The following is a 21,254-nucleotide window of genomic DNA, read 5'->3' on the forward strand; positions in this document are numbered from 1 at the left end:
TGTTAAGATACCCAGAAGGTATATTTTATGAGATAACATGGTATCATGTTCTAAACTTACAGCTCATGCATCTTTAAATCCAGTGCAGCATCTTATTTGTGTATTTTAACACTGGAACAGTACACTTAATTTGCACATGTTATTTGTATAGAAATGCTGGCAGGGTTGAATTTTCCACAGTTGGAACTTCCACATTTTATTCCACAGAAGCAAGTGTTAAAATATTTGTATCTATTTTAGTGGTTTTGTATGCATACTCCCAAATGGCATAATTTCAGTGCAGTGCTGAATGATTTCACTAGACCTTAAGACTACACTTCAGTTACAAACCAGTTTTAATTACAGCACAGATGCATGTAGATGAGAATAAAAAAACCAAGATAATTTGGATGATCTTTGACTGTTATTTTAATTTCTTTCTTCCTTATGCCATGATAGTATGAACAGCAAATGAAGGAGTCTAGTTTGCTTAAACATGGTTATTTAAACCTCAGAGATTAAATTTCACTGTATTTCCTCAAAACTTGTTTTATGACAGGCATTAACATAACTGCTGCTCTCTGAAATTGATTTCATTTTAATGTTGTAACTGAAAATGTGGAATATCTGCAATTAGCAAGGATGTAACTTCCTCTCCTGTGTGCTTCTGTGTTGCATTGTACTGCATTCAGATTCTCACACGTCTGCTTTCCTAGGTTAGCCTCTTGCCTAATGTTAGAAATTTGTTTTCTTTCCCCTCTGATAAAGAATGATTTTTTTCTGTTTTAAACAGCACATTATTAATTTCTCTTGATTGCTTTGATTTTTTTTGGCTTATTTGCTGGCAAAGTCCTTCAGTGCTCTGAGAAATTTGGGGTTTTTTTATGCTGTGGGATCTTGTTTCCAAAACCTGCAATATGTTCTTTCATTATTTTCATATAGGCATTATACTGATCTTAAAGCATTGTTGGTGGGTATCAATTTGAATCTGGGCAAGAATTCATGACAGAAATCTTAAAGAAATTCCAAGAAATTTAAAAATAGTGGAGATGAAAATATTGCCTTAAACATCTTCGTACTGCAGGTAGCACAATATGTTCTGGCTAGGAGAATCTTATCGGTACAAAGAGGAGTGCAAAGGTGATAGCATGGATTTACATAAAATTACGGAATTATTGATTTAAATCAGCATGCAGAAAGCATTAAGCAATTTAAATTTTACTTGTCGTTTAACTTTTTAAAAGCAGGTCCAGTTAAAGCAGGTTGAGGGGCCTGTCCACTGAATTTTGAGTATCTCCAAGTGTGGTGATTCTGTAGCTTCTTGGGGCAACCTCTTCCAGGGCTTAACTACCCTCATGGTTTAAAATAAGAAACAAACCAAGTCCTTTTTTCCAATTAGATTTTCCTGTGTTTGTACTTGCCTATTGTCCCACTGCTATGCATCTTCAAGAACAGTCTGGCTCACTCTTTTATACCCTTCTGTCAGGTAGCTGTGGACAGTAATAAGATCTCCCCTTTGTTTTCTCTTTTATGGAACAAATTCAGTGTTCTTAGCCTCTCCTTGTAATATCACATGCTCCAGCTCTCTGATCATCTTGGTGTGGCTCTTTCTGTTGGACTAGTTCCTCCATTCTCAACTAGCAGGACAGTTAGTAAAAGCTTGTGTTGCATGAAGGGGGACCAGCTTGTGGCAGCAAGGGGCTGTGTGAAAGGGAGTGTGGCACTGAACTTTGTGAAGCAAATATACTGTGAAGGGATTCCCATTAGGTCATCTGGCAGCCTTTGGGTAGGATGAGCTCTGGTGTGGAGGCACTCCAGGGCAGCTTCTCTTAGCCAGCTTCTTCTATATATTCCACATGGAGGGTTTAATATTTTATATAAAATTTACTGATTTGAAAATAATTGGTGCTACATAGGGCTGTGTTTTAATTTAGCAGAGAGATACAGCAACGTACTGAAGTCACAACTCAAGCGCAGTATAGTAATTGCAACGTACATTTGGATCAACATGCAAAAGTGATTCCCACTACTGGTGTCTCTGTGCCCACTGTCAGGATGTTGGGCATCCCCAGATCACCAGGAAGAAAGATGTGGGCTAAAGCCAGCCCAAGCCCATTGCTCTTTTCAGAGCTCCTTCTGTTGGCTGTGTTCAGTTTGTATACTTTTTGTTGGGCTGAGCTACATATGTGCCTCTCCTGCTGCTGCTCTGGCTACCTAGGGAAGACATTACACTCTACTAATTATCTCAGAGAAGGCTGTTTACGCAGCCTGGTGACTCAGTGGTACAGCTGTATACCTAAAATAAAGGTTACCGTCCACTCCCCCCTTGTGTTAAGCTCAGCTTTCTAAGCACCGCTTCGTCATTCCTTATGTTTCTTCCGTGAGCTCATCACCCTTGCCCATCTCCCCTGAGCCTTATTCCGCTGTACGGACATGTTGGTTGCTGTGTCTCCCCGAGACAGTTGTAAATGTAATCCTTGCACCCGAGGGGTCACGCAGCTGGGGATGTACCTGCCTGCACTGGCTGCGCCTCGCCCCAGGGCTCGCTATGTGCGTGGTCACGGGAGGCATGCCCAGCCCTGCAAGGGTAAGCAGCGGCACGATGATGCTGTTTGGAAAAAAAAGAGGGAGAAAAGCTGCAGGCAAGGTCAGTACCCTCAGTCAGTGTACGCCTGGCACGTACCTGAAGGGCCACAAGAGAAGGCAGCAGCCTGGGGTGCAGCTTGGTGGTCTGAGTTACTCTGAAGGGCTTGAATCTACTCCGGTGGAAACGGGGACCTGAGTTTAGGGCCTTAAGTGGATCCCTCCTGGCTATGCAGGTGACCTGCAGGTGGATTTTAAAATAAAGCCTTGTGCCTGCTCACAGTCCTGTCTGTCTGCGTGGCTGGAAGGTGGATGTGGCAGGGCAGGTGCACACAGCTGTGGGAACAGGAGTGCCACTGCAGGGAGGAGAGCCAGGAGGGCGCAGTCAGGGAACAGCTGTCAGACCTTTAAGGGTTAAATTATCCGCTTTAGGAAATCTAGCAGTCGTTCCAAGATTCATCACCACAATTTTGAAACAAAAAAGAGAATATATAATTTATTACTTGCCATCTGTAATAATTATCTGTTCAAGCTTTTTATTATTAAAACAACCACCGCTGTGATGAGATATTTTCATAGAATAAGCAATTGGAGATGTGTCCCCCCCCCCCGTATTTCTTGCAGTACAGAGCGGCATGCATATTCAAGTATTTTTGATCTTTAAGGGAAGTTAGGACACCCCCTACTGGCTATTTTTGGAAATAAATCTGAGTGATAGCCCACCGGTTTAGCCAGCAGCAGTTAAACTTCATCTGTACTGCAGTTGTCCAGTTGTAACGTAGTCCTTTTCTTTTTTTCTTTTTTTTTTTTTTTTTTTTTTTTTTTTTATAATGGGTTTGAGAGGAGCTTGTGTTGTTCTGGTCTTTTTTTCCCTGTGTGGTTTTGTCCCTGGCTTCAGCAGCGTCAATCTGCCTGTGATGAAACAGTGTTGTTAAATGCAGGTTGTTGCAGCTCCAGGCTGAGGGTTCTATAGGTGCAGATGGAAATGGCTGAATGGTACCGCAGCTCGCGTTGCCTAGGAACCAAAGCCCACTGCATAAATTTGATGCACTTTGCCTCTCCTATCTTTTTTAGTAGTGGAATACACATAAATAGATTTAGATTTTAATGTTTTATTGTTTGATAACTAAACTGTATTAAAATCTACAACTTTACAAACTCAATTACAATCATCTAAGAACAGATGTAAATATTGCATAATGAAGAGTGATCTTGTTCTTGTAACACTGCTTTGACTCTACATATGAGCCAGCAAGTGGCTCAGTGTGACTGGGCGTACAAATCTTAAATTCTTTTCTGCATATACGATTCTCAAATTGCACCTTTTGATTTTGTTTACTGTTTTGGTGATGATTTGCACTTTTCTACTGAATCCATTTAAGCAGGCAAGGATTGTTCTCGGAGTTACTTGCTCAACTATACTGATAACATTCCTAAAATTACCTAGGACTGTGTTTGAATTACTGAATTTGTAAGCAGGTTTTTTGGTCCCGCTTCTACTATTTATGGCTGCTCCTCTCCCTTAAACTTGCCATGTATGAAGCCTGCTTGAAAACCATCTTTCTATTCCTCAAAATATTAATCCTTGTTTGCTTCATTTGGATGACTTGTGCAAATAAATACTTGTATTATATTTCTGGCCTTGAGTTTTTGGTATGTAATTTCATGAACATATCTTAGCCTAGAATTCACTGTCAAATGAATTACCTACTCACTGTTACAACTAATCATACTTTAGTTCTAGTAATAGAAATTTTATTAGTAACATTATTTTTACATTTTCATAAACATGCTAAAATAAAATGAGTTCACTGTACTGTTTTAACCTTGTCATTAGTAACCTTTAAGCTAACTAGATTTGTTTTCAGCTGTGTGACTTTATCATGTTTGTGCCTATTACGTACGCATCTTCTCTGCTTATTTTTGTCGACTTATTTGGTACTTTCAGAGATTTAAACTAGTTTAGCTATTTTATTTAGTTAGTTATTAGCAGCAGTCTGTGTCTCTCTGCAATCACATTTGTGTTTTTCCTTCACTTCTCTTTCATTAACAGTTGGCATTAAAAGCAAACTCTTGTTAAATGTATGATCCTTCCTTTTTGCTGTCTATATTGAAAGCCGTATGTGTAAAACAGATGCTTTAGTGGATTACTGCTTCAAATTGGGGATTAATATTTTGAGGAATAGAAAGATGGGTTTCAAGCAGGCTTCATATATGGCAAGTTTAAGGGAGAGGAACAGCCATAAATAGTAGAAGTGGGACCAAAAAATGAAGTTTAAAGCAAATGTTAGCTTTACAAGTTTGTATCAACTGAAGTCCTTTTTCTTTTAGTTTGGTCATACTTGTTAGCTTTATTTCAAGAAAAGAAGTCTAAAGAGTAAACAGTAACAGTAGCTCTTTAGAAGCCAAGTAGATGGACGCTTACAGAGATGATGGCAAATTATTTTACAGACAATAAGACTAAAGCTTCTTCCAAAGGGCAATAAATTAGAAGTATTTTCTGCAGCTTCCATGTAGTACATGGTACAGTTTTCTAAATCGTTTTACTGTGCTCTTCCAGCTCTCTTTATTCTTCCCGTTTTCTTCTTGTTTGACTCTCTCTAATTCTGTCCAGGTAGTTGCTTAAATGAAAAGCAAATATTAACAAGTGTTGTGCAGCTGTTGTCTTTAATGTGGTTTTTGCTTACTTGATGCAGCCCTATAGTGTATGTTTTCTCTATATGTAAGTGAACAGTTGCAAGATATCTGTGTTAAAATCTTACTTGTCATCCACTGAAGATGCAAGCTAACGTTAATTTCACACTTAAGTGTTCTAAAATAGAAGTCTCATTAAAATAGCTGTCAAAGGCACAGAAAAGTAAAATATAGTGAAGAAAAAATTGTAGCTAGCAGGATGGAATTTCACTCAAAGGCACAATTATAGCTCACCTAAATCTCATGTTTAAGTTTTAGTGAGCAAATAAGGTGTATATGATAGAGATTTTTAAATTCCTCTTTACTTTTTGCTTGCTTTGTGAAAGTTGAAGGACAGATAGTAATTTAGACTAATTCCTTACTGATACAGATTTTTAATGAGTTACAGAATATCTTGTATGTTCGGGCTTTTAAATGCCTGAATTGTCAGTCTTCCAAGAAGGTCACAGACTTCTTTGGAAGCTGAGTTGAGTCTGTGCTGGAATCAATTGCATGAAGATGCTTATTATTGATGCTAAAAAGTGGTACAATGTCCAGCACTTGCATGCAAACAAGATTTACATATTCTATCATGGTCTAGAAAACTTTGATTTAAAGAAATATCTAATGCTGAAGGTGTGGAAACGAGATGTAATTATGGAGTGTTGGGAACAGTAAGAAGGGAACTTGTGAATGAATATTGGGAAGAATTTACATGAAGTGTGAGAAATTATAATCTATGGAATGATTTTCCAGTGAACATGGTGTTCATAGAGGTGCTGCTTGTTATTTTAAATCTTAAACGGTATTTGCAGGGAGATAAAATCATGTTTATGTTGGGTTTAAAGTTCTTCAGTTGCATAACGCTGAAATTGTCCTCTCTGTTTTAGTCTTAATTTTTTAATGGATTCTTTCGTTTTCTGTATTAATATTGGGAAACCTCTTGTGTAAGCTCAGAATTGAATTGAGATATTAACACCTGCTTGCTTCTTACAGGTACTGCTCCCAGCAGCTGGTCTCTTGCAACTGCAGGATGTGAAAAGGACTTGCTGTGAATTTTTGGAATCCCAGCTTCATCCTATCAACTGCTTAGGGATCCGTGCTTTTGCTGACATGCACGCATGCACAGATCTCTTGAACAAGGCCAACACATATGCAGGCAAGTTACCGTTAGTATAGCGTGTAGCTTGGTATCTGTCTGTGTGGATACACGCATACGGGTATGATGCCCACCCAGTCCCAACCAGAGGAAACTGAATTTTATCCAGGGTATTGCAGACATGTATCTTCTGATGAAGAGTGTTTTTGATATGAATGTCTTTAAGAGAACTAAAGTCTCGTGGCTGGAACATAGTTAGAATAGGCTGTGAAGATGCTGCCCCATTGTGCTTATCAGGGCCACGCAGGGTCCAAGCAATTTGTAATTCAGAAAGAAGCTAGCTTTCTGTTTAAAATTTTACACCATCACTTAGGTGTGGAAATCAGGAAAGAAGAATTAAAATTCTGGCACAAGCAGAAGTCTGTAGGAAGTACATAGGGGAAGAAAGAAGATAAGGGCATGGAGGGGAGCTATCTGTAGCCCCTGTACTGCACTGGCTAAAGAAGCAAGAAACTTGCCATAAATACTGTGTTACCAACTTGTCTTCTGAAGATCCTACTCATCTAGCCCAAGACTTGAAATTCCGAGCTGTAAAGCGTACCAGTCTCGCTCTTCTTCCTTGACACGAAGTAGATAGAGGTGCATCTTCTAACTGACTGTATAGCCACTGTACAGCCAACGAAGTTTTACTTTCCTTGAAAGAACACTTGCCATTGGGTTGTTTCTCATTTTTTCCTGAAGGAAAATGTTCTTAATTCTATGGCTAAAAGTACAATGTCATGGTCATCTTAAATAGTGTTATTCGTATATGTAAGAGGACTGGCTCATGGCAAGTCTTGACATCTTTGAAAATTAGGGTTTTATTATGTATGCTGTTGTAAATGAAAAAGCAATTCTGATTCTGTGGTGTAGTAACAGTAGTGTTGTATGGTGGGGGACAAGGCAGGCAATTCCCTTTTTCTTCATGCTGGTCAAGCCTCAGGTGGAAAAATACTGAAGCACACTTTAAGATAGATGCAGAGGCTGAAGTGAATCCAAGGAAGTCTGTGAGAGAAGAGAGTCCTTTCAGTCAAGAAACTAAAAGGTGAGGAGGACAAGGAATGCAAATCTTCCTGTGCATAAAAATGACTGAGTAAGCTTAACTTGTGAGGTATTTTTAAAGTTGTTTCAGATATTAAGGAAAAAAATCTAATTGTAAAAGTTACACAGATCAGGCAAGTCGTCTGTGGATGTTATGGACTGGCAGCTGTGAAAAAACTAAATAGAGTAACTTGATTTAAGTTGATCTAAATCACATCTGTGTGCAAAACTAGATGCTTTGAAATTCTTTCTAGCTTACGTTTCTATGGTTCTGCGAAGGCTAGAATCCTTTTTTTTTTTCTTTTTTTTCCTTCCAAACCTGTTTTCTGCTGCTGGAAACTGATATATGTGTAGTTTCAGAGTGTGTTACTAAATTGGTAACTTTTAACATAACGGATTAAAACCTTGACTGCTCTTGATGCCAAAAAAGCTTGCAAAAGGTGGATTGCTAAAGAGTAAATGAAACATTGTGTAAGCTTGTAAGTTTGTAGCATAACACTGTAACCAAACTAAGGCTTTTAATTCGCTCGAGTAGCGATCATGCTGTGGTGGGGTGTGGAGTACCTTGTGGTCTTGATGTTTGAGTGGAGACTGAAGATGTTACACTGAAGAATTACTTTTTAATTGAAGCTTTTTGTAGTGAACAAAACCGCCTCTTGTATGGGGTTTAACTTAGTAGCCAGTAGTATAGTTTGATTAGCGCTTTGGCAGTGAACGTTCAGTCGGACAGAAGTGTTTGGAAATGGCGAGGCCGCCGTGCCGGCAGCTGGGAGCGCGCGGGTATGCCTTCTTACACGCAGCTGGCACTGCCTGCCAGTCACAGACCTTTTCCTGTCTTTTCAGTGTCTCTTGGATGTTTCATTTCTACTTCAGGTTCAGCAAAACTGAATTGCTTTCCATCTAAACATCTTTCCCTTCTCCTTGTCTTCCTCTGTCACTGGTGACTTCAGTGTTCTCCCAGTCATTCAGGTTTGTAAACTTGACAACTTTCTCTCCTCTGCCATTTTCTCTCACCTACTCAGTTGTGTGTTCCTCTTTTCTTTCTTCCCTACCAAGTCTGCTCTACACCATGTTTTCCTTCTGCTGCAATGTAAGTCTATCTCTGCCATAACTTTGTTGGCAAAGGTCAATTTACTGCTTTTGCAATATTCCTTTTCCCCTGGATCAAATTCCAGCCTCTCATCCTTGGCTTTTCCAGTTCAGCAGAATTACCCTCACCTGAACCTTTTATTTAATATCTCTCTACTACTTTTGTGCTTGCAACTAACCTCCTCTGTCCTCCATAATCAAGCTTTTTCCATTTCTGTCAGATTTCTCCAGAAGGCACTTTCCTTGTCTATGCTTCTTTTTTTGTCATCATATTCTTGGAGTACTGCTGGCCCGTACCACAAGCTGCCAGCTCAACTCCTACTGTATTTTTGCTGTATCTGTGTGTTAAATTTTAAGGCAATTCACATTCTGTTCTTACTCCTGAGATAAATGTGCTGTGTATAGTCAGGGTGTGAGCTACTTCATTGCATTGCACTCTCTGTGCTGCCTTCCTTAATCCCCAGCACTCTGTCAGGCTTAGTGCAAGAGCAATACTGAGAAGAGAATTAAAAATTAAATGTCCTGATAAGGCTGCAGAAAAATTTCATGATTGTATTCCTTTTCATAAATTTTCTAAAATGTACAGTGGCCAATTAGCATCATTAACAATTAGTAGAGAGTTAAACCTGAAGATTTTCCTAAAATAGAGCACTAAGTGCTTCAATTCATATGTCTAGGTCCAAATAATAGGCTTTTTATTGCGTTGGGTAATTTTAGACCTCATAAAAAAAAAAAGGATTTTGATGAATGCTTTCAGTTGCCTTAATTTCTAGAAAATTTGTTTTCCAGTATAGATTTTTCTTTTTTAACACAATTACAGGAGATTGTAGTATTTCTATCAAGTATGGGTGTTTAAGGGAAAACCAGAAATGCAGCAAACTCATATGATCAGGTGTCTGTCAACAGAATCCTTGGTTGCTGTCTTAAGTGTGAAACTAAGGTATACAAATCATTTATATTCAGAAGTTTTAGTCTAGTGAAATTGTATTCAAATAATTTAGATGGCTATTTAAAAAAAATCAAAAGCTATTCAGTTTTTTTCTGAAAGTACTAGTTTTTGTAATGCATATCTTACTTGAGAAGTTCTAATGTGTATGTGACTGAATGACTTGGTAATAACTCTGTTTAGACTATTATGCAAAAAGCTTTAATTAAATCTTTTTTTTCTTTGAGTAATATCAAATCCCAAAAGCGATATATGACCTTTTATGCGCTAGGAAGCAAGGCATATGTTTATTAACTAGAATTAATGTTCAGATATTTAAAGTTTTAGGGAACGCATTTTGGTATAGCTGTTGCTTAATTTTGAATTTTAAATTATTTTTTCCAACTTCTATTCTGACTGTGCCTTAGTTACTTCTAAACTACTTCAGTTACTTCTGAATAATCTTTGTTCAATTTAGTAGTTGAAGCTACTATTTCTGTAGATTACTTTCTAGAAATATAAAATCTAAAAGCCTGGCAAGACCTTGAGTGTAATATTGGTTAAATGTGTCGGTCAGCTCAGGAACTGTGTCCAGCATGTAACGCTCCCTCTCTGGCTCACTTTGTTCAGGCATCCTTTCCTGTGCTCAGAGAGACTCTGCAAGCGGGATGCAGGCAAGTGGAAAGAAGGAAACTGTTTGCTGGTCCTAGGTGGGACTTGCACGCTACTAGGCTGAGCACCAGCATGCTCAGTATTCCTGGCAAAAGCATCCAGGGAGGAAAGGTTGGCCTTCATTTCTCCTTGAAACAGGCTGATTGTTGGTGTTGCTGGATGTCTGCTGACTCCCTGGTTTTCTTTTGTACAGTTTTATACCTGTTCAGGTCAATGTTTTTGATATTTTCAAGCTTCTTACTGCCTGTATCTCAGCTATCACAGCTTCTCCCTGCCCGACCCCCACCCCCACCCCCCACCCCCCGTTTTTTTATCTCAAATAGCTCTTTGTACTTTGTCAAGACTTTCTAACAACTGAAAAAAAAAAAAAAGTCTGATCCACAGATACATGGCTGTGCCCTTTCAGAATTAGGCCTTGTATCACAGACAGCTAACTCCCAGGAACAGACATTTTGGGATTAGGGCTCCAGAAACTAGAATGAGTACAGAATAGGATTATTAGATTGAAAAAGCAGTGAAAATATTTCCCTGCTAGAGAAGCATTTGGATGCTTTTTGGACTTCTCCCAGTCTTTCTTTTGTTACACTTGCTATTTTATACTTAGGAAAAAGAGGCAGGGTGATACTTTTGCTAATAGACAGTGATGGCATAAAGAAATGGATGCCAACGTAGATCAGAAGTTATTAGAAAAGTGAAATTCTGGAACTTCCTTCCAGTGGGAGTAAAAATCCTGCTTCTACTAAAACAGGAGCTTCATAATCCTATGGTGAGGTTGGTCCTCCTGTAGCAGGGCGTGAGATTTCTATAATTTGAGTCATTTATATACATCTGTGATGCCTATGGAGAGACCTGAAAATCGTGGACAATTGATACAGATTACTTGGAATGAGCTTTTGTTGAAATTCGATTTTCTGAGGGGCTGCCTATTCTCATGATGGTCCAACAAGCGGTCCTGCTCAGGTTCCTGTCGCACTTGCACTGTTAGGGACTATGTACAGCTGAGACCTCTCACCCTTCGTGTGTGAAGAGTATGTGGCATGAACGCTGCTAGTCCATCCTGGTTTTTGTCTGGGATGCATCTTACACATGCTTAGAGGATGTGTAAAAAATAACAATTTTTCCTGAGAATAAGGTGCATTTTGTAGTTGTCCTAATGGTATCATAGAATGATTTAGGTTGGAAGTGACCTTGAAGGTTGTCTAGTTCCAACCCCCTGCCACGGGCAGGGACACCCGAAGATAGGTTGGTAAAGCCTTTTAATGAGGAGGGGTATGCCAGCTTGGACTAGAATGACACTGGCTCAGTGCTTATTTCTTGACATAGTTATAACCAAAGAATAATAGTGTACCTGCACTCCCTGCATAGGTTGGTACAGGGCTTGGAAACACCGGATTACCTGTGGAGGGAGTATCTTTTGAAGACCAGCTTTACACAGCAAACCTTCTTGGCTTTTAGCATTGTGCTGAGGAGAAACTTTCGTTAGGGAATCTTACCACATGTTGTGAAGCAGGGATTGGTGTGTTGTACTTAACTGTGGGATACAGCATTCTTGATTCTGGTGCTCTGACTAGACTTGGAAGCATGCATGTCTGTAGACTATTCTTGTGTACCTTCCTTCGTATGCATGAGATTGAAAGGATGTAGTTAGCAGAATCATTCTTATGATTCTATTCTGAGTAGCAATGTCTGTTGCTATGCTGCTGTTACCTTGGCTGCTATGAATTTCATGGTGTTCTCAAAAGCAGTTACTTAAGCATGAAATTAACAAGTAAGTCAGATTTTTGTAAAAAAAAATTGGTTCTGCAATGTTTAGTTTCTGCTGGTTCCCCAGCTGGCAGGGTTTGTGCCTAACCCTCTGTAATAAGGCTGGAGTTCCTGCTTGACCAGTGCCTTGTGTTAAATGATTAGCAAAACCCTTATGTCCCAAGCCAAAACAATCACAATGTGACATTTTGAATTGCAGCAATAATTAAATGAATGAATTCTTGCTAATATATTTGTTTCATCTGCTTGAGAAACTGCCATTGTTCTTTTAAGTGGATGTAAGCTGTAGATCTTTCCAAGCTCCCATTCTCTGCATTGCTCTAAACCAAGACTTTATCAGTTCAGCAAGAAGCTACATTTCTGGAAGGTTCCAGCTAGTTTTGTAGCATTATTGTGTCATAAAAATGCAGGTACTCCATTTATTTTATAAAAAAAATCATCATCTGTTCTGCAGAATAGAAATAGTTGGCCTGAACCAGACAAAAGACACTTATGAGACTCAATATATTCAATTGTGATATTGCTTCACACACTAGTAGACATTGTATTGTAGTTAAAAGGTCTAGGGAATATGAGGGGGTTTCTCCTTTTTCCAGCTGCAGCCTCTGGCACTGATAAGCTCTGGCCATGTTCTTCATGCCTGTTAATGTGGCTTTGGGAAGATCTTTGGGAGAAGATTTCTGAAAGTGTACAAAATCTTAAAAAGATTTCTGGAAATGGATATTAAGTGTCATCAGCTGCTGGAACACCTCAGAAAAATGTTAGAAAATGACTGAAGCCTATTAATGATGGAACAGAAATTTAGGCAGTCTATGGCAGTGTCATACAGAGAGACAAACACTGATAACAGCCACTGTCATATAATAAAAAGGAGAAGATGGGTTACAGGCTGGGTTTTTTTGGCCACCATGATTCTTTGGAAGTTTTTTTAATCCGAGGGAACTTCAACAGCCCTTTGCTACTGTATTTGTTTATTCCATTTAGTAAAGGCAAGTAAGCAGGGGAGGTCTGACTGTAGGTATATAAAGGAGTGAAATAGTGTTTGTGAATTAATCAACAAATGTGTATAGCATAAAATGTCCTGTGCAGATTTCAGATGTAGCTTTCCTTCCTATGTAATTGAAAAATATAAAGTTAGCATCAATGTCTTTCTGGCCAGCAAGATTATGTGCCTTTTGGATAGAAGAGGTAGGTCAAGTGCTTGCTGCTGCTCTGTGCATGTATAATACACATCTCCAGACTCCATAATGAAAAAGTACCAAAAAGTGGTACATTTACAGCTCCTGTTACTCTCCTGTGCTCTGTATACTGGTATTGTTTACTGTACTCCCAAATGTTTTGTTACTAGCCCCTCTCATGTTGTTTAGAACTTCCTTTTTGTTCTTTTAGTTTGTCCCTGAAGCTGAAGTCCCATCCTGCTGGTACAGGGCAGGCAAGGACAGATCTTTAGCTGTTCAGATAGAAGCTGTCTCTGTCGGTTGCGAAAATGTGAAAATCTGTTTTTCATATGCAATTGGAACAGTTATTTTAGAAATGTCCTAAAAAGGAAGACACGGTTTTTAAAGGCAGATTTTAGTTTTGATAATAATAAAAGTAGGATTCTACTTGCTTAGGAAATGGGAATTTAGGAGCCAAGCCTCTGCAGCTCCTAAGCCAGCTTGTTTCCAGGCTGCCTGACTCTGGAGCCAGCTGGCTTCAATGTCTGGGTAAAGTGGCAAGAAGTGGGGCAGGATTCCAATACAAATTTGTCAAAGTTGCACACTGTGTGGAAAATTCTGATTTGGGAAAAAAAATAAGTTTTTTATTCTCATGAATACTTCCAGCCTACTATTGCAACTATTCCAACTTCCAGTTCTATCTGTTGGCTTATCTAGGAGATGTTAATGAAGAAAATGTTACCTAATGCACCAAATAGAAATGAAGCTAACTAGAGAATTTTCAGGGGAGGGATGCATGAAATAATCATGTCATAAGTTTTGTGATGTTTATTTTAATATCTCCAGATTACTGAAGCTTTCAGGATGTGAGCAGTAAGATCAGATAATACAAATCCTAATGCAGATTGCGGAAAAAGCCCACACAGCCCCAATACTATTTTTCTGTCATAATTATTGGATAAAGAGGATCAAAATGGGATTTTTTGAATCATATTATTTCAAAGATGCTGATATCTTTCTTGTCAAAAGGAAGCAAAAATTTGAATTTCATAAGCATTAGATTTATATATAATAAAATAATGCCTTCTGTCTTCAACATTTGAACAGCTTTAAATAAATTTCCACTGGGAGATTTAATTGGTGTTTTTGTATTTCGTTGTTCCTTTTCAATTTCTAATTATTTTGAATAACCCATTTAGCTGTAATTTCAATTGGCTTCTGCCAAAAGGTTATCTATCAATCAGTTAAGATGGTCTCCTTGACAACAAGAGATCTGGTTCTTAAAAGACAAGTGATTTCACCTTACCTGTTTTTTTTATGACTAAAATTCATATAGCAATCTACTCTCCAATTTCTCTTTTTTCTGTAATTCATTCAGCTGAGGATTTGTTTCCTGGTGTTGGTAGAGAACCTGAGCTTGTAGCTATTGCCTGAGTAGTTTGTTTTAATTTCTCCTTTTTTTTTACACTTCTTTCTTCTCTTGGTCATGTGCCTTGTTTTGTGCTTTAAGACAGGTGCTGGCATCCAGTAAAGCAGTCTTAGTTTTTGTTCAAGTACTATTTTTTTCAGGTTTTCTTCTACAATTCTCTTCCTGGCAAGAAAACAGAAGGCAGCCTCCATTCATTGTATTACTTTGAAAATTCTCAACTTTTACTCTTCTGGTTTAGAGGCTGGATCTCTTCCAGTTTGGGGTGTGTCATAAATCTAAATCGACTTTGAAAAGGCAAGGTTTTTACATACGAGTCTATAAAATCAACGGAGATTTCTAGTTTACGAAGTGTATCCTGTTGGATGTGATCCACTGTTGGATCAGCTTTCTCGAGGGAAGGTGAACAAGGCTTCTGAATCTCAGGCTTGAGACTTGTGTGAGTGTTGCTTCCTAGCTCAGCTTCTGAGTACAGTCAGGCTTGCTGTTTTGTGGCACTGTCACTTGAAATTTGGAGTTTATCAAAGCTAATTTATGTAAATTACCTTTCTCAATTTCTGTTTGCCATATGCAAGTAGTAAAATTCATCAGATACTTATTTCAATAAAAGTACCTCAGAAAATTCTACTTCAGCTTAAGGAACTGCACATAGGTAGTCTGAAAAGCAAACATACACAAAGGTTTGTATGGACTGGAGACATAATGGTGGTGTTATAAAAATCGGTAGTATTTCTTCTCATCCTTTCTTTCCCATTGCCTGAAATAATGCAGAAAATATTAGCCATCCATCATAAGAGAATGCTGCAGAACTGGAGGGACTGTAGTGATGACGATTGCATGAATGAAAAGGCTGGTAGGATGAGGGACTGAAAAGGCAGGGCTTGGGAGATGAAGGCTAAAAAGGAATACAGAATAATGAATGATTTTGAGTAGACAGACTGTGGCTTTCCCTACTATGTATTCAGCATTAGAACACAGGGATATTAAATGAAAAACTGATTAATGGTAAACTGGGTGTTAAGTTTAGATGTGGGGCTTTTTGTTCAATGAGACTGGGATTATTACTATAGGAAAGTGTTAAAGTTAATTTAACAGGATTCAAGGGGACTGAACTGTATCTCGCTGAACTCATTGTTTAGTGAAATGTGGTTAAGGTAAAATGTCATTCTTCAGGCTAGCAGTCTCTAATCTTTCATGATTATAGTGAGACCTTTATGGGAGGAGGTGTTACTGCCGTGCTTTTTGTATATATTCTTGGACTTTTGCCTGAAGCTATTTGTGCTGTCTGTTTCAAGGAACAGAATGCTGAATTAGATAAAGGATGAGAATTATACAGTGTTAAGTTTATCTTTTTATGCTCTCTAGGCTTTAGTACAGTGTGAAAAAGCTGTTGTACCCTACAAAGTTGACCTGAGAAATTTAGACTCCTTATGCTGGAAGCATTCAGCATTCTTTAACTTTTCTGAACAGCTGAAGACAGTTTGTCAGGTGTGGAGTCTTAACTATAGTAGCACTAGTGGAGTGATACAAAAGGTTTTTTAAAAATTCTTTTGTTTGAATATGTTTGACTTTTCTCTACATATTCTAATTTTGAATTAATTGTTGAATTCCCAGTAACTTCTAGTCCCATCTAACTTCTATAAGAATAGCTGAAGAGGGGAGAAATAAGTTAACTGTATGGAGCTACTTTTTAAGCAACTGAATGGCTTATAATTTATTTTTAAGAAAGGGAGAGGACAACTGAATAACTGAACAACTACTTGATAAAGATATATGCTCTATGTTAAAATAAAATGCCTGATTCTACATTTTGTCAGTTCTGTTTACTTTGAGCCATTAAAAAACCCTCTGAGTCAAAATTACACACCTTCTACATGTTGTAGAGATTGTGATACGTAATATTTTTATGACTTTGGAGAAGCTCTGACTGATGGAACAGGATCCAGGCTTGTTGTTTGATTTGACGCTGCTGGTAGGTCTAATGAATCAGCCACTATTCATGTTGAACTACAGGTTTAAAACATGTTTTTGAAAAACATACAGGGTGTATGAGGGGTCTGGGCAGGCTGGGCCGAGGCCACTGTAGGAGGTTCCACCAGGCTCAGTGCCGGGCCCTGCCCTTGGGTCACAGCAACCCCCCGCAGCGCTACAGGCTGGGGGAGAGCGGCTGGGCAGGGCCTGGGGGGAAAGGGCCTGGGGGTGCTGGCTGGCAGCCGGCTGGGCAGGAGCCAGCAGGGTGCCCAGGTGGCCAGGAAGGCCGGCAGCGTCCTGGCTGGTGTCTGAAACGGTGTGGCCAGCGGGGCAAGGGCAGTGACCGTCCCCCTGCGCTCGGCACTGGTGAGGCCGCACCTCAGGTACCGAGTTCAGGTTTGGGCCCCTCGCTGCAAGAGGGACAGGGAGGTGCTGGAGCGTGTCCAGGGACGGGCAGCGAGGCTGGTGGGGGGTCTGGAGCACAAGTCTTGGCAGGGGCGGCTGAGGGAACCGGGGTGTTCAGCCTGGAGAGGAGGAGGCTCGGGGGGAACTTATTGCTGCCTACAGCTGCCTGAGAGGGAGTTGTAGGCACGTGGGGGTCGGTCTCTCCTCCCAGGTAACAAGTGACAGGACAAGAAGTAAAGGCCTCAAGTTTTGCCAGGAGAGGTTTATAGTGGATGTTAGGAAGAATTTCTTCACTGAAAGGGTGGTCAGTCATTGGAACAGGCTGCCCAGGGAGGTGGTGGAATCACCATCCCTGGAGGTGTTTAAAAAATGTGTAGATGCAGTGCTTAGGGATGTGGCTTAGTGGTGGGCTTGGCAGTCCTGGATCATTGGTTGTACTCTCTGATCTCAAAGGTCTTTTGCAACCTAAATGAATCTATGATTTTATATCCTTTTTATAGAAATATTTTGCTGTATTGGTTTCTACAAAATTAGCAAAATGAGATTAAAGTATTGTCAAGGACAAGTGCTGAGATGAAGCAATGCTGAAAATGGTAATTGCTATGATTATACTAAAAGTAGCAATGGGTTTTAACATTTCAATTATTTTAAAGTCTTTAAATATGAAAGCTAATTGTGAGACCAAGCTTTAACCTATATAAAATGTTTTAAGTTAAGGTGTTACTTCTAGATATGACAAAATAGAATGCATATTGAATTGTTTTCCTCTGTTGCTTTAATACTTGTAGTGGGATACATTTTGCACTGTGTGTTAGAATATTTCTTTTCCTCCAAACAGAACAGCATTTTTCTGATGTTGTACTTAGTGAAGAATACCTCAATCTTGGTGTAGAGCAGGTGTGCAGTCTTATATCCAGTGACAAACTCACAATTGCCTCAGAAGAGAAGGTAAGGCAAGACCATCTGTATGCCAGTATTCTTTTTATCCTTTTGGGTGAGAGGGTAAGCTTGCTTTTACTGCACTTGTACACTTAGTTGGATGTGTTCTTTGTTTCCTCAGTGAAATTAGGCATGTATTGTGCTCAAGTTTAAAGGATTTTCCCCAAAAGTGTTGTCAGTCTGATGATGAATATTAGTCTCAACTCTTAAAAATCACATAACCCTTTGTTCTTTGAAAAAATGGAATTAAATGGAAATTCCTTCTCATCCTCAAGCAGAACAAATAGAACACATGCTGTGAGTCACATACATGGGAGTTTGGTTTTTCAAGGGATAAATAACTCAAAAATAGTTTGAAAAGCAAGTATATGCTATCCACTAACATCATCATCAGTCCCACAAAGGAATTAAAACTGTATGTGTATGTGGGCTGTTAAGCCTACCTGAACAAATACGGCTTGCAAAGGAGATGGTTGGGTAGCTCCGTATAACCAAACCTGAGTTTAAGTGTGTATTGGCTCAGCGTTAGCTAGATCTCATTCTTCCAGAGCCATTTTTGAAACTGTGATCTTCAGTGGGCCCAGTGTACCATTTTGAACCTCTACTGGTTTTCAGGCTGTAGTCGTGTTCATTTTGAGCTCTTGAATCCAGTTGTGATCAATTTAAAATGTGTTGGTTTTCTTTTTCTAAGGCATATATAGTTGTACTAACACCTCTGTTCAAATGACGCTAAATTGTGTTCAAAAGCATGTTTGAAAACTGAGTTGTATGGCTGGGCAGTGTTTTGTGTTAAAACTTTTGAAATTTTGATTCTAAGAACTCTCTGCCTAAACTGCAGCTAGCAAAGTCATGTTGCTGTTCCCATAATACCCTGAAGGTCCAGATCTATCTGTCACTTTGATACACGTGATGCTGCTTTTGTGGAGTGTAATTAAGGTTTAAATGCTCTAGTGTATGATGAGCTGTGCCATGGTTTAACCCCAGCCAGCAACTAAGCACCACCCAGCTGCTCACTCATTCCCCCCAGTGGGATGGGGGAGAGAATCAGAAGAGTGAAAGTGAAAGAACTCATGAGCTGAGATAAAGACATTTTAGTAAGGAAAGTAAAGCAAAAGCTGCCCATGCAAGCAAAGCAAAGCAAGGCATTCATTCACTGTGTCCCATCGGCAGGCGACATTCAGCCACCCCCAGGACAGCCGGGCTGTGTCACTGGAGCAGTGGCTTGGGAAGAGAAACGCCGTCACTCTGAGTGTGTCCCACACACACCTCCTTCTTCCCCAGCTTTATATCCTGAGCGTGACACCACATGTTCTGGAACACCCCTTGTGCCAGCTGTGTCCAGCTGTCCCGGCTGTGCCCCCCAGCTCCCTGTGCCCCCCAACCTGCTCGCTGGGGGGTGAGAGGCAGAAGAGCCCTCGGCTCTGTGCCAGCGCTGCTCAGCAGCAAGGGAACATCCCAGTGTCACCAGCACTGCTTCCAGCACAAATCCAGAGCGCAGCCCCACACCAGCTACTGGGATGAAAATCAACCCTGCCCCAGCCAAAACTAGCACAGCTGCTGTGCAGTAGAGAAGAAACTAGGCTTCTCCTAAGATGCAGTGACAAGTCATTTGAATGATGATGTGGCAGGCTGATTCTCCCAAGAAATGCAGAAAAGTATGAGGATTGTAATATCGCAGCTGCTGTGTTGCTTGTGTACCTAGTTTTATTGGATTTTCAGTGTCAATGAAATTACAGTGTGCATTTTGTCAATGTAGCATGGCTATGCACAGTAGATATCCACAAAAAGAGACTGGCTCGTGCATCTTCAGAATTTTGTAGTGGATAAATACAGGAACACAGGGAGCTGTAATTGCTGTTGTCTTTTCTTACATTAGGAATTTTAGTATAAGCAAAAACTATTTTTGGAGGCACACTGATATTTTCATACTTATGAACTTGTAAGTCAAGGGACTTGCGTTTGTTTGTTTTCTGGAAGGTATTTGAAGCAGTGATAGCGTGGGTAAACCATGACAAAGATGTAAGGCAGGAGCTAATGGCACGCCTGATGGAGCATGTTCGGCTGCCTTTGCTATCCCGGGAATATTTAGTTCAGGTAAGCAAAAAGGAATACTAATTCTTCTGCACGTGAACATTTCCACTTATTTATTTTTAATGTCAGATGGATAATTTTAAATTTAAACAGGGTAATGCAGTGTGTTACTGACAGTAAAAATAAACAGACAGCAATTACCACATATGCACGTGCACATACATGGAATGTCAAATGAGGGATTGCCACATACAGGATGACATAGATAAGTAATTAATCTGTCTGGTTGTCTACTTGTCATACCACACTAGTAATTTGAATGATTTAATTTGCTGAGATCAAGTTGGCTTTCATTTGTAATTTGATCTTTGATAAAAGGTTTGTTTTCATAAGGGAATTTTCAACCTCAGAATTGCATCTATTGGTTAAGTTTTTTAGGAATGAATGACAAAGGAAACATTCCTTTACCTGGTTCGAATATAATGCATTTTTTCAAATTTTATAAGCTCATTTTGAATACTTTGGTGTCGGGATAAATATTTAACATTGAAAATATGAGTTTGCTATTAACATTGGTTAGTAGGTGTAGTAGTATGTTGGTAGGTACTATGGTTAGAAAATCCGTGTTTGTGATGCAAATGTCCTCCACTTCGTGTGGATTGTTTTGGGGTTTTGTTTGGTTTGGGTTTTTGGGTGTTTTGCTGCTCTTGTCTGTTGTGGGGTGGCTTACTAATTTGTTAAATTTGTCTGTGCTACTCCTGCCCCCCCCCCCCCCCAGGAGTTCTGTACTTCCTGTATTTGAAAAGTCAAGAAATATGACAGATTGTAAGAAAAGTGATTTACCTTGCCTAACACTGCTTCTTTAACTTACTAACTGAGAATCAACTTCTGATTTTTATTTATTTTTAGTGACTGCATATTGCCATCACATAAATTTGTGTCTAACTGGTTAAATGACAATCTAAAAAATTAGATTAATTTGCATTTGTGTGATACGACACAGGCTTTATTACAGTTCAGATTGTGATTTGTATTTGCTTCCTTAATATGCTCAGACCTTGTTAAACTTCTATTAATAAACAGAGAGTTGAAGAGGAAATACTGGTTAAGAACAGCAGTGCTTGTAAAGATTACCTCATTGAAGCTATGAAGTATCACTTGCTGCCAACTGAGCAACGAGCATTGATGAAAAGCACTCGAACAAAATTGAGAACACCTGCTAGCCTTCCAAAAGTAGGACACTTGGTTTTCTTATGTACTTATTTCTTCAAACTGCATTTTAAAAGATTTCATGACAGCATGACTGTCACTTGGCATATTCCAGTAAAAATTTTCGTAACAGAATTATTTATCACAAAAATATAACAAGTGATTAGCTTCATGCTCCGTACTACTTATGGCATAGATGTTTTAGTCTCCCACCCTACACACCACCACCACGACCGCTACCTCCCCTAGCAA

At 39.4% G+C, this 21,254-nt stretch overlaps 1 protein-coding gene across 5 annotated transcripts in view; it reads left to right on the forward strand.

Annotated features, from left to right (window-relative positions):
- KLHL2 (kelch like family member 2) overlaps positions 1-21,254 on the forward strand; it is a 63,904-nt gene that overhangs the window by 32,877 nt on the left and 9,773 nt on the right. For 4 of the 5 annotated variants that reach the window (XM_080371052.1, XM_080371049.1, XM_080371050.1 and 1 more), the window contains 4 exons: positions 6,232-6,394; positions 17,662-17,771; positions 19,740-19,856; positions 20,877-21,026. In XM_080371052.1, coding sequence (XP_080227178.1) covers positions 6,232-6,394; positions 17,662-17,771; positions 19,740-19,856; positions 20,877-21,026 — 540 coding nt within the window. The remainder of the gene's footprint in view (positions 1-6,231; positions 6,395-17,661; positions 17,772-19,739; positions 19,857-20,876; positions 21,027-21,254) is intronic. The other variant, XM_080371051.1, reaches the window with a different exon arrangement.

This window comes from Falco punctatus (assembly GCF_963210335.1).
Source record: "Falco punctatus genome assembly, chromosome: 1".
Lineage (NCBI taxonomy): Eukaryota > Metazoa > Chordata > Aves > Falconiformes > Falconidae > Falco > Falco punctatus.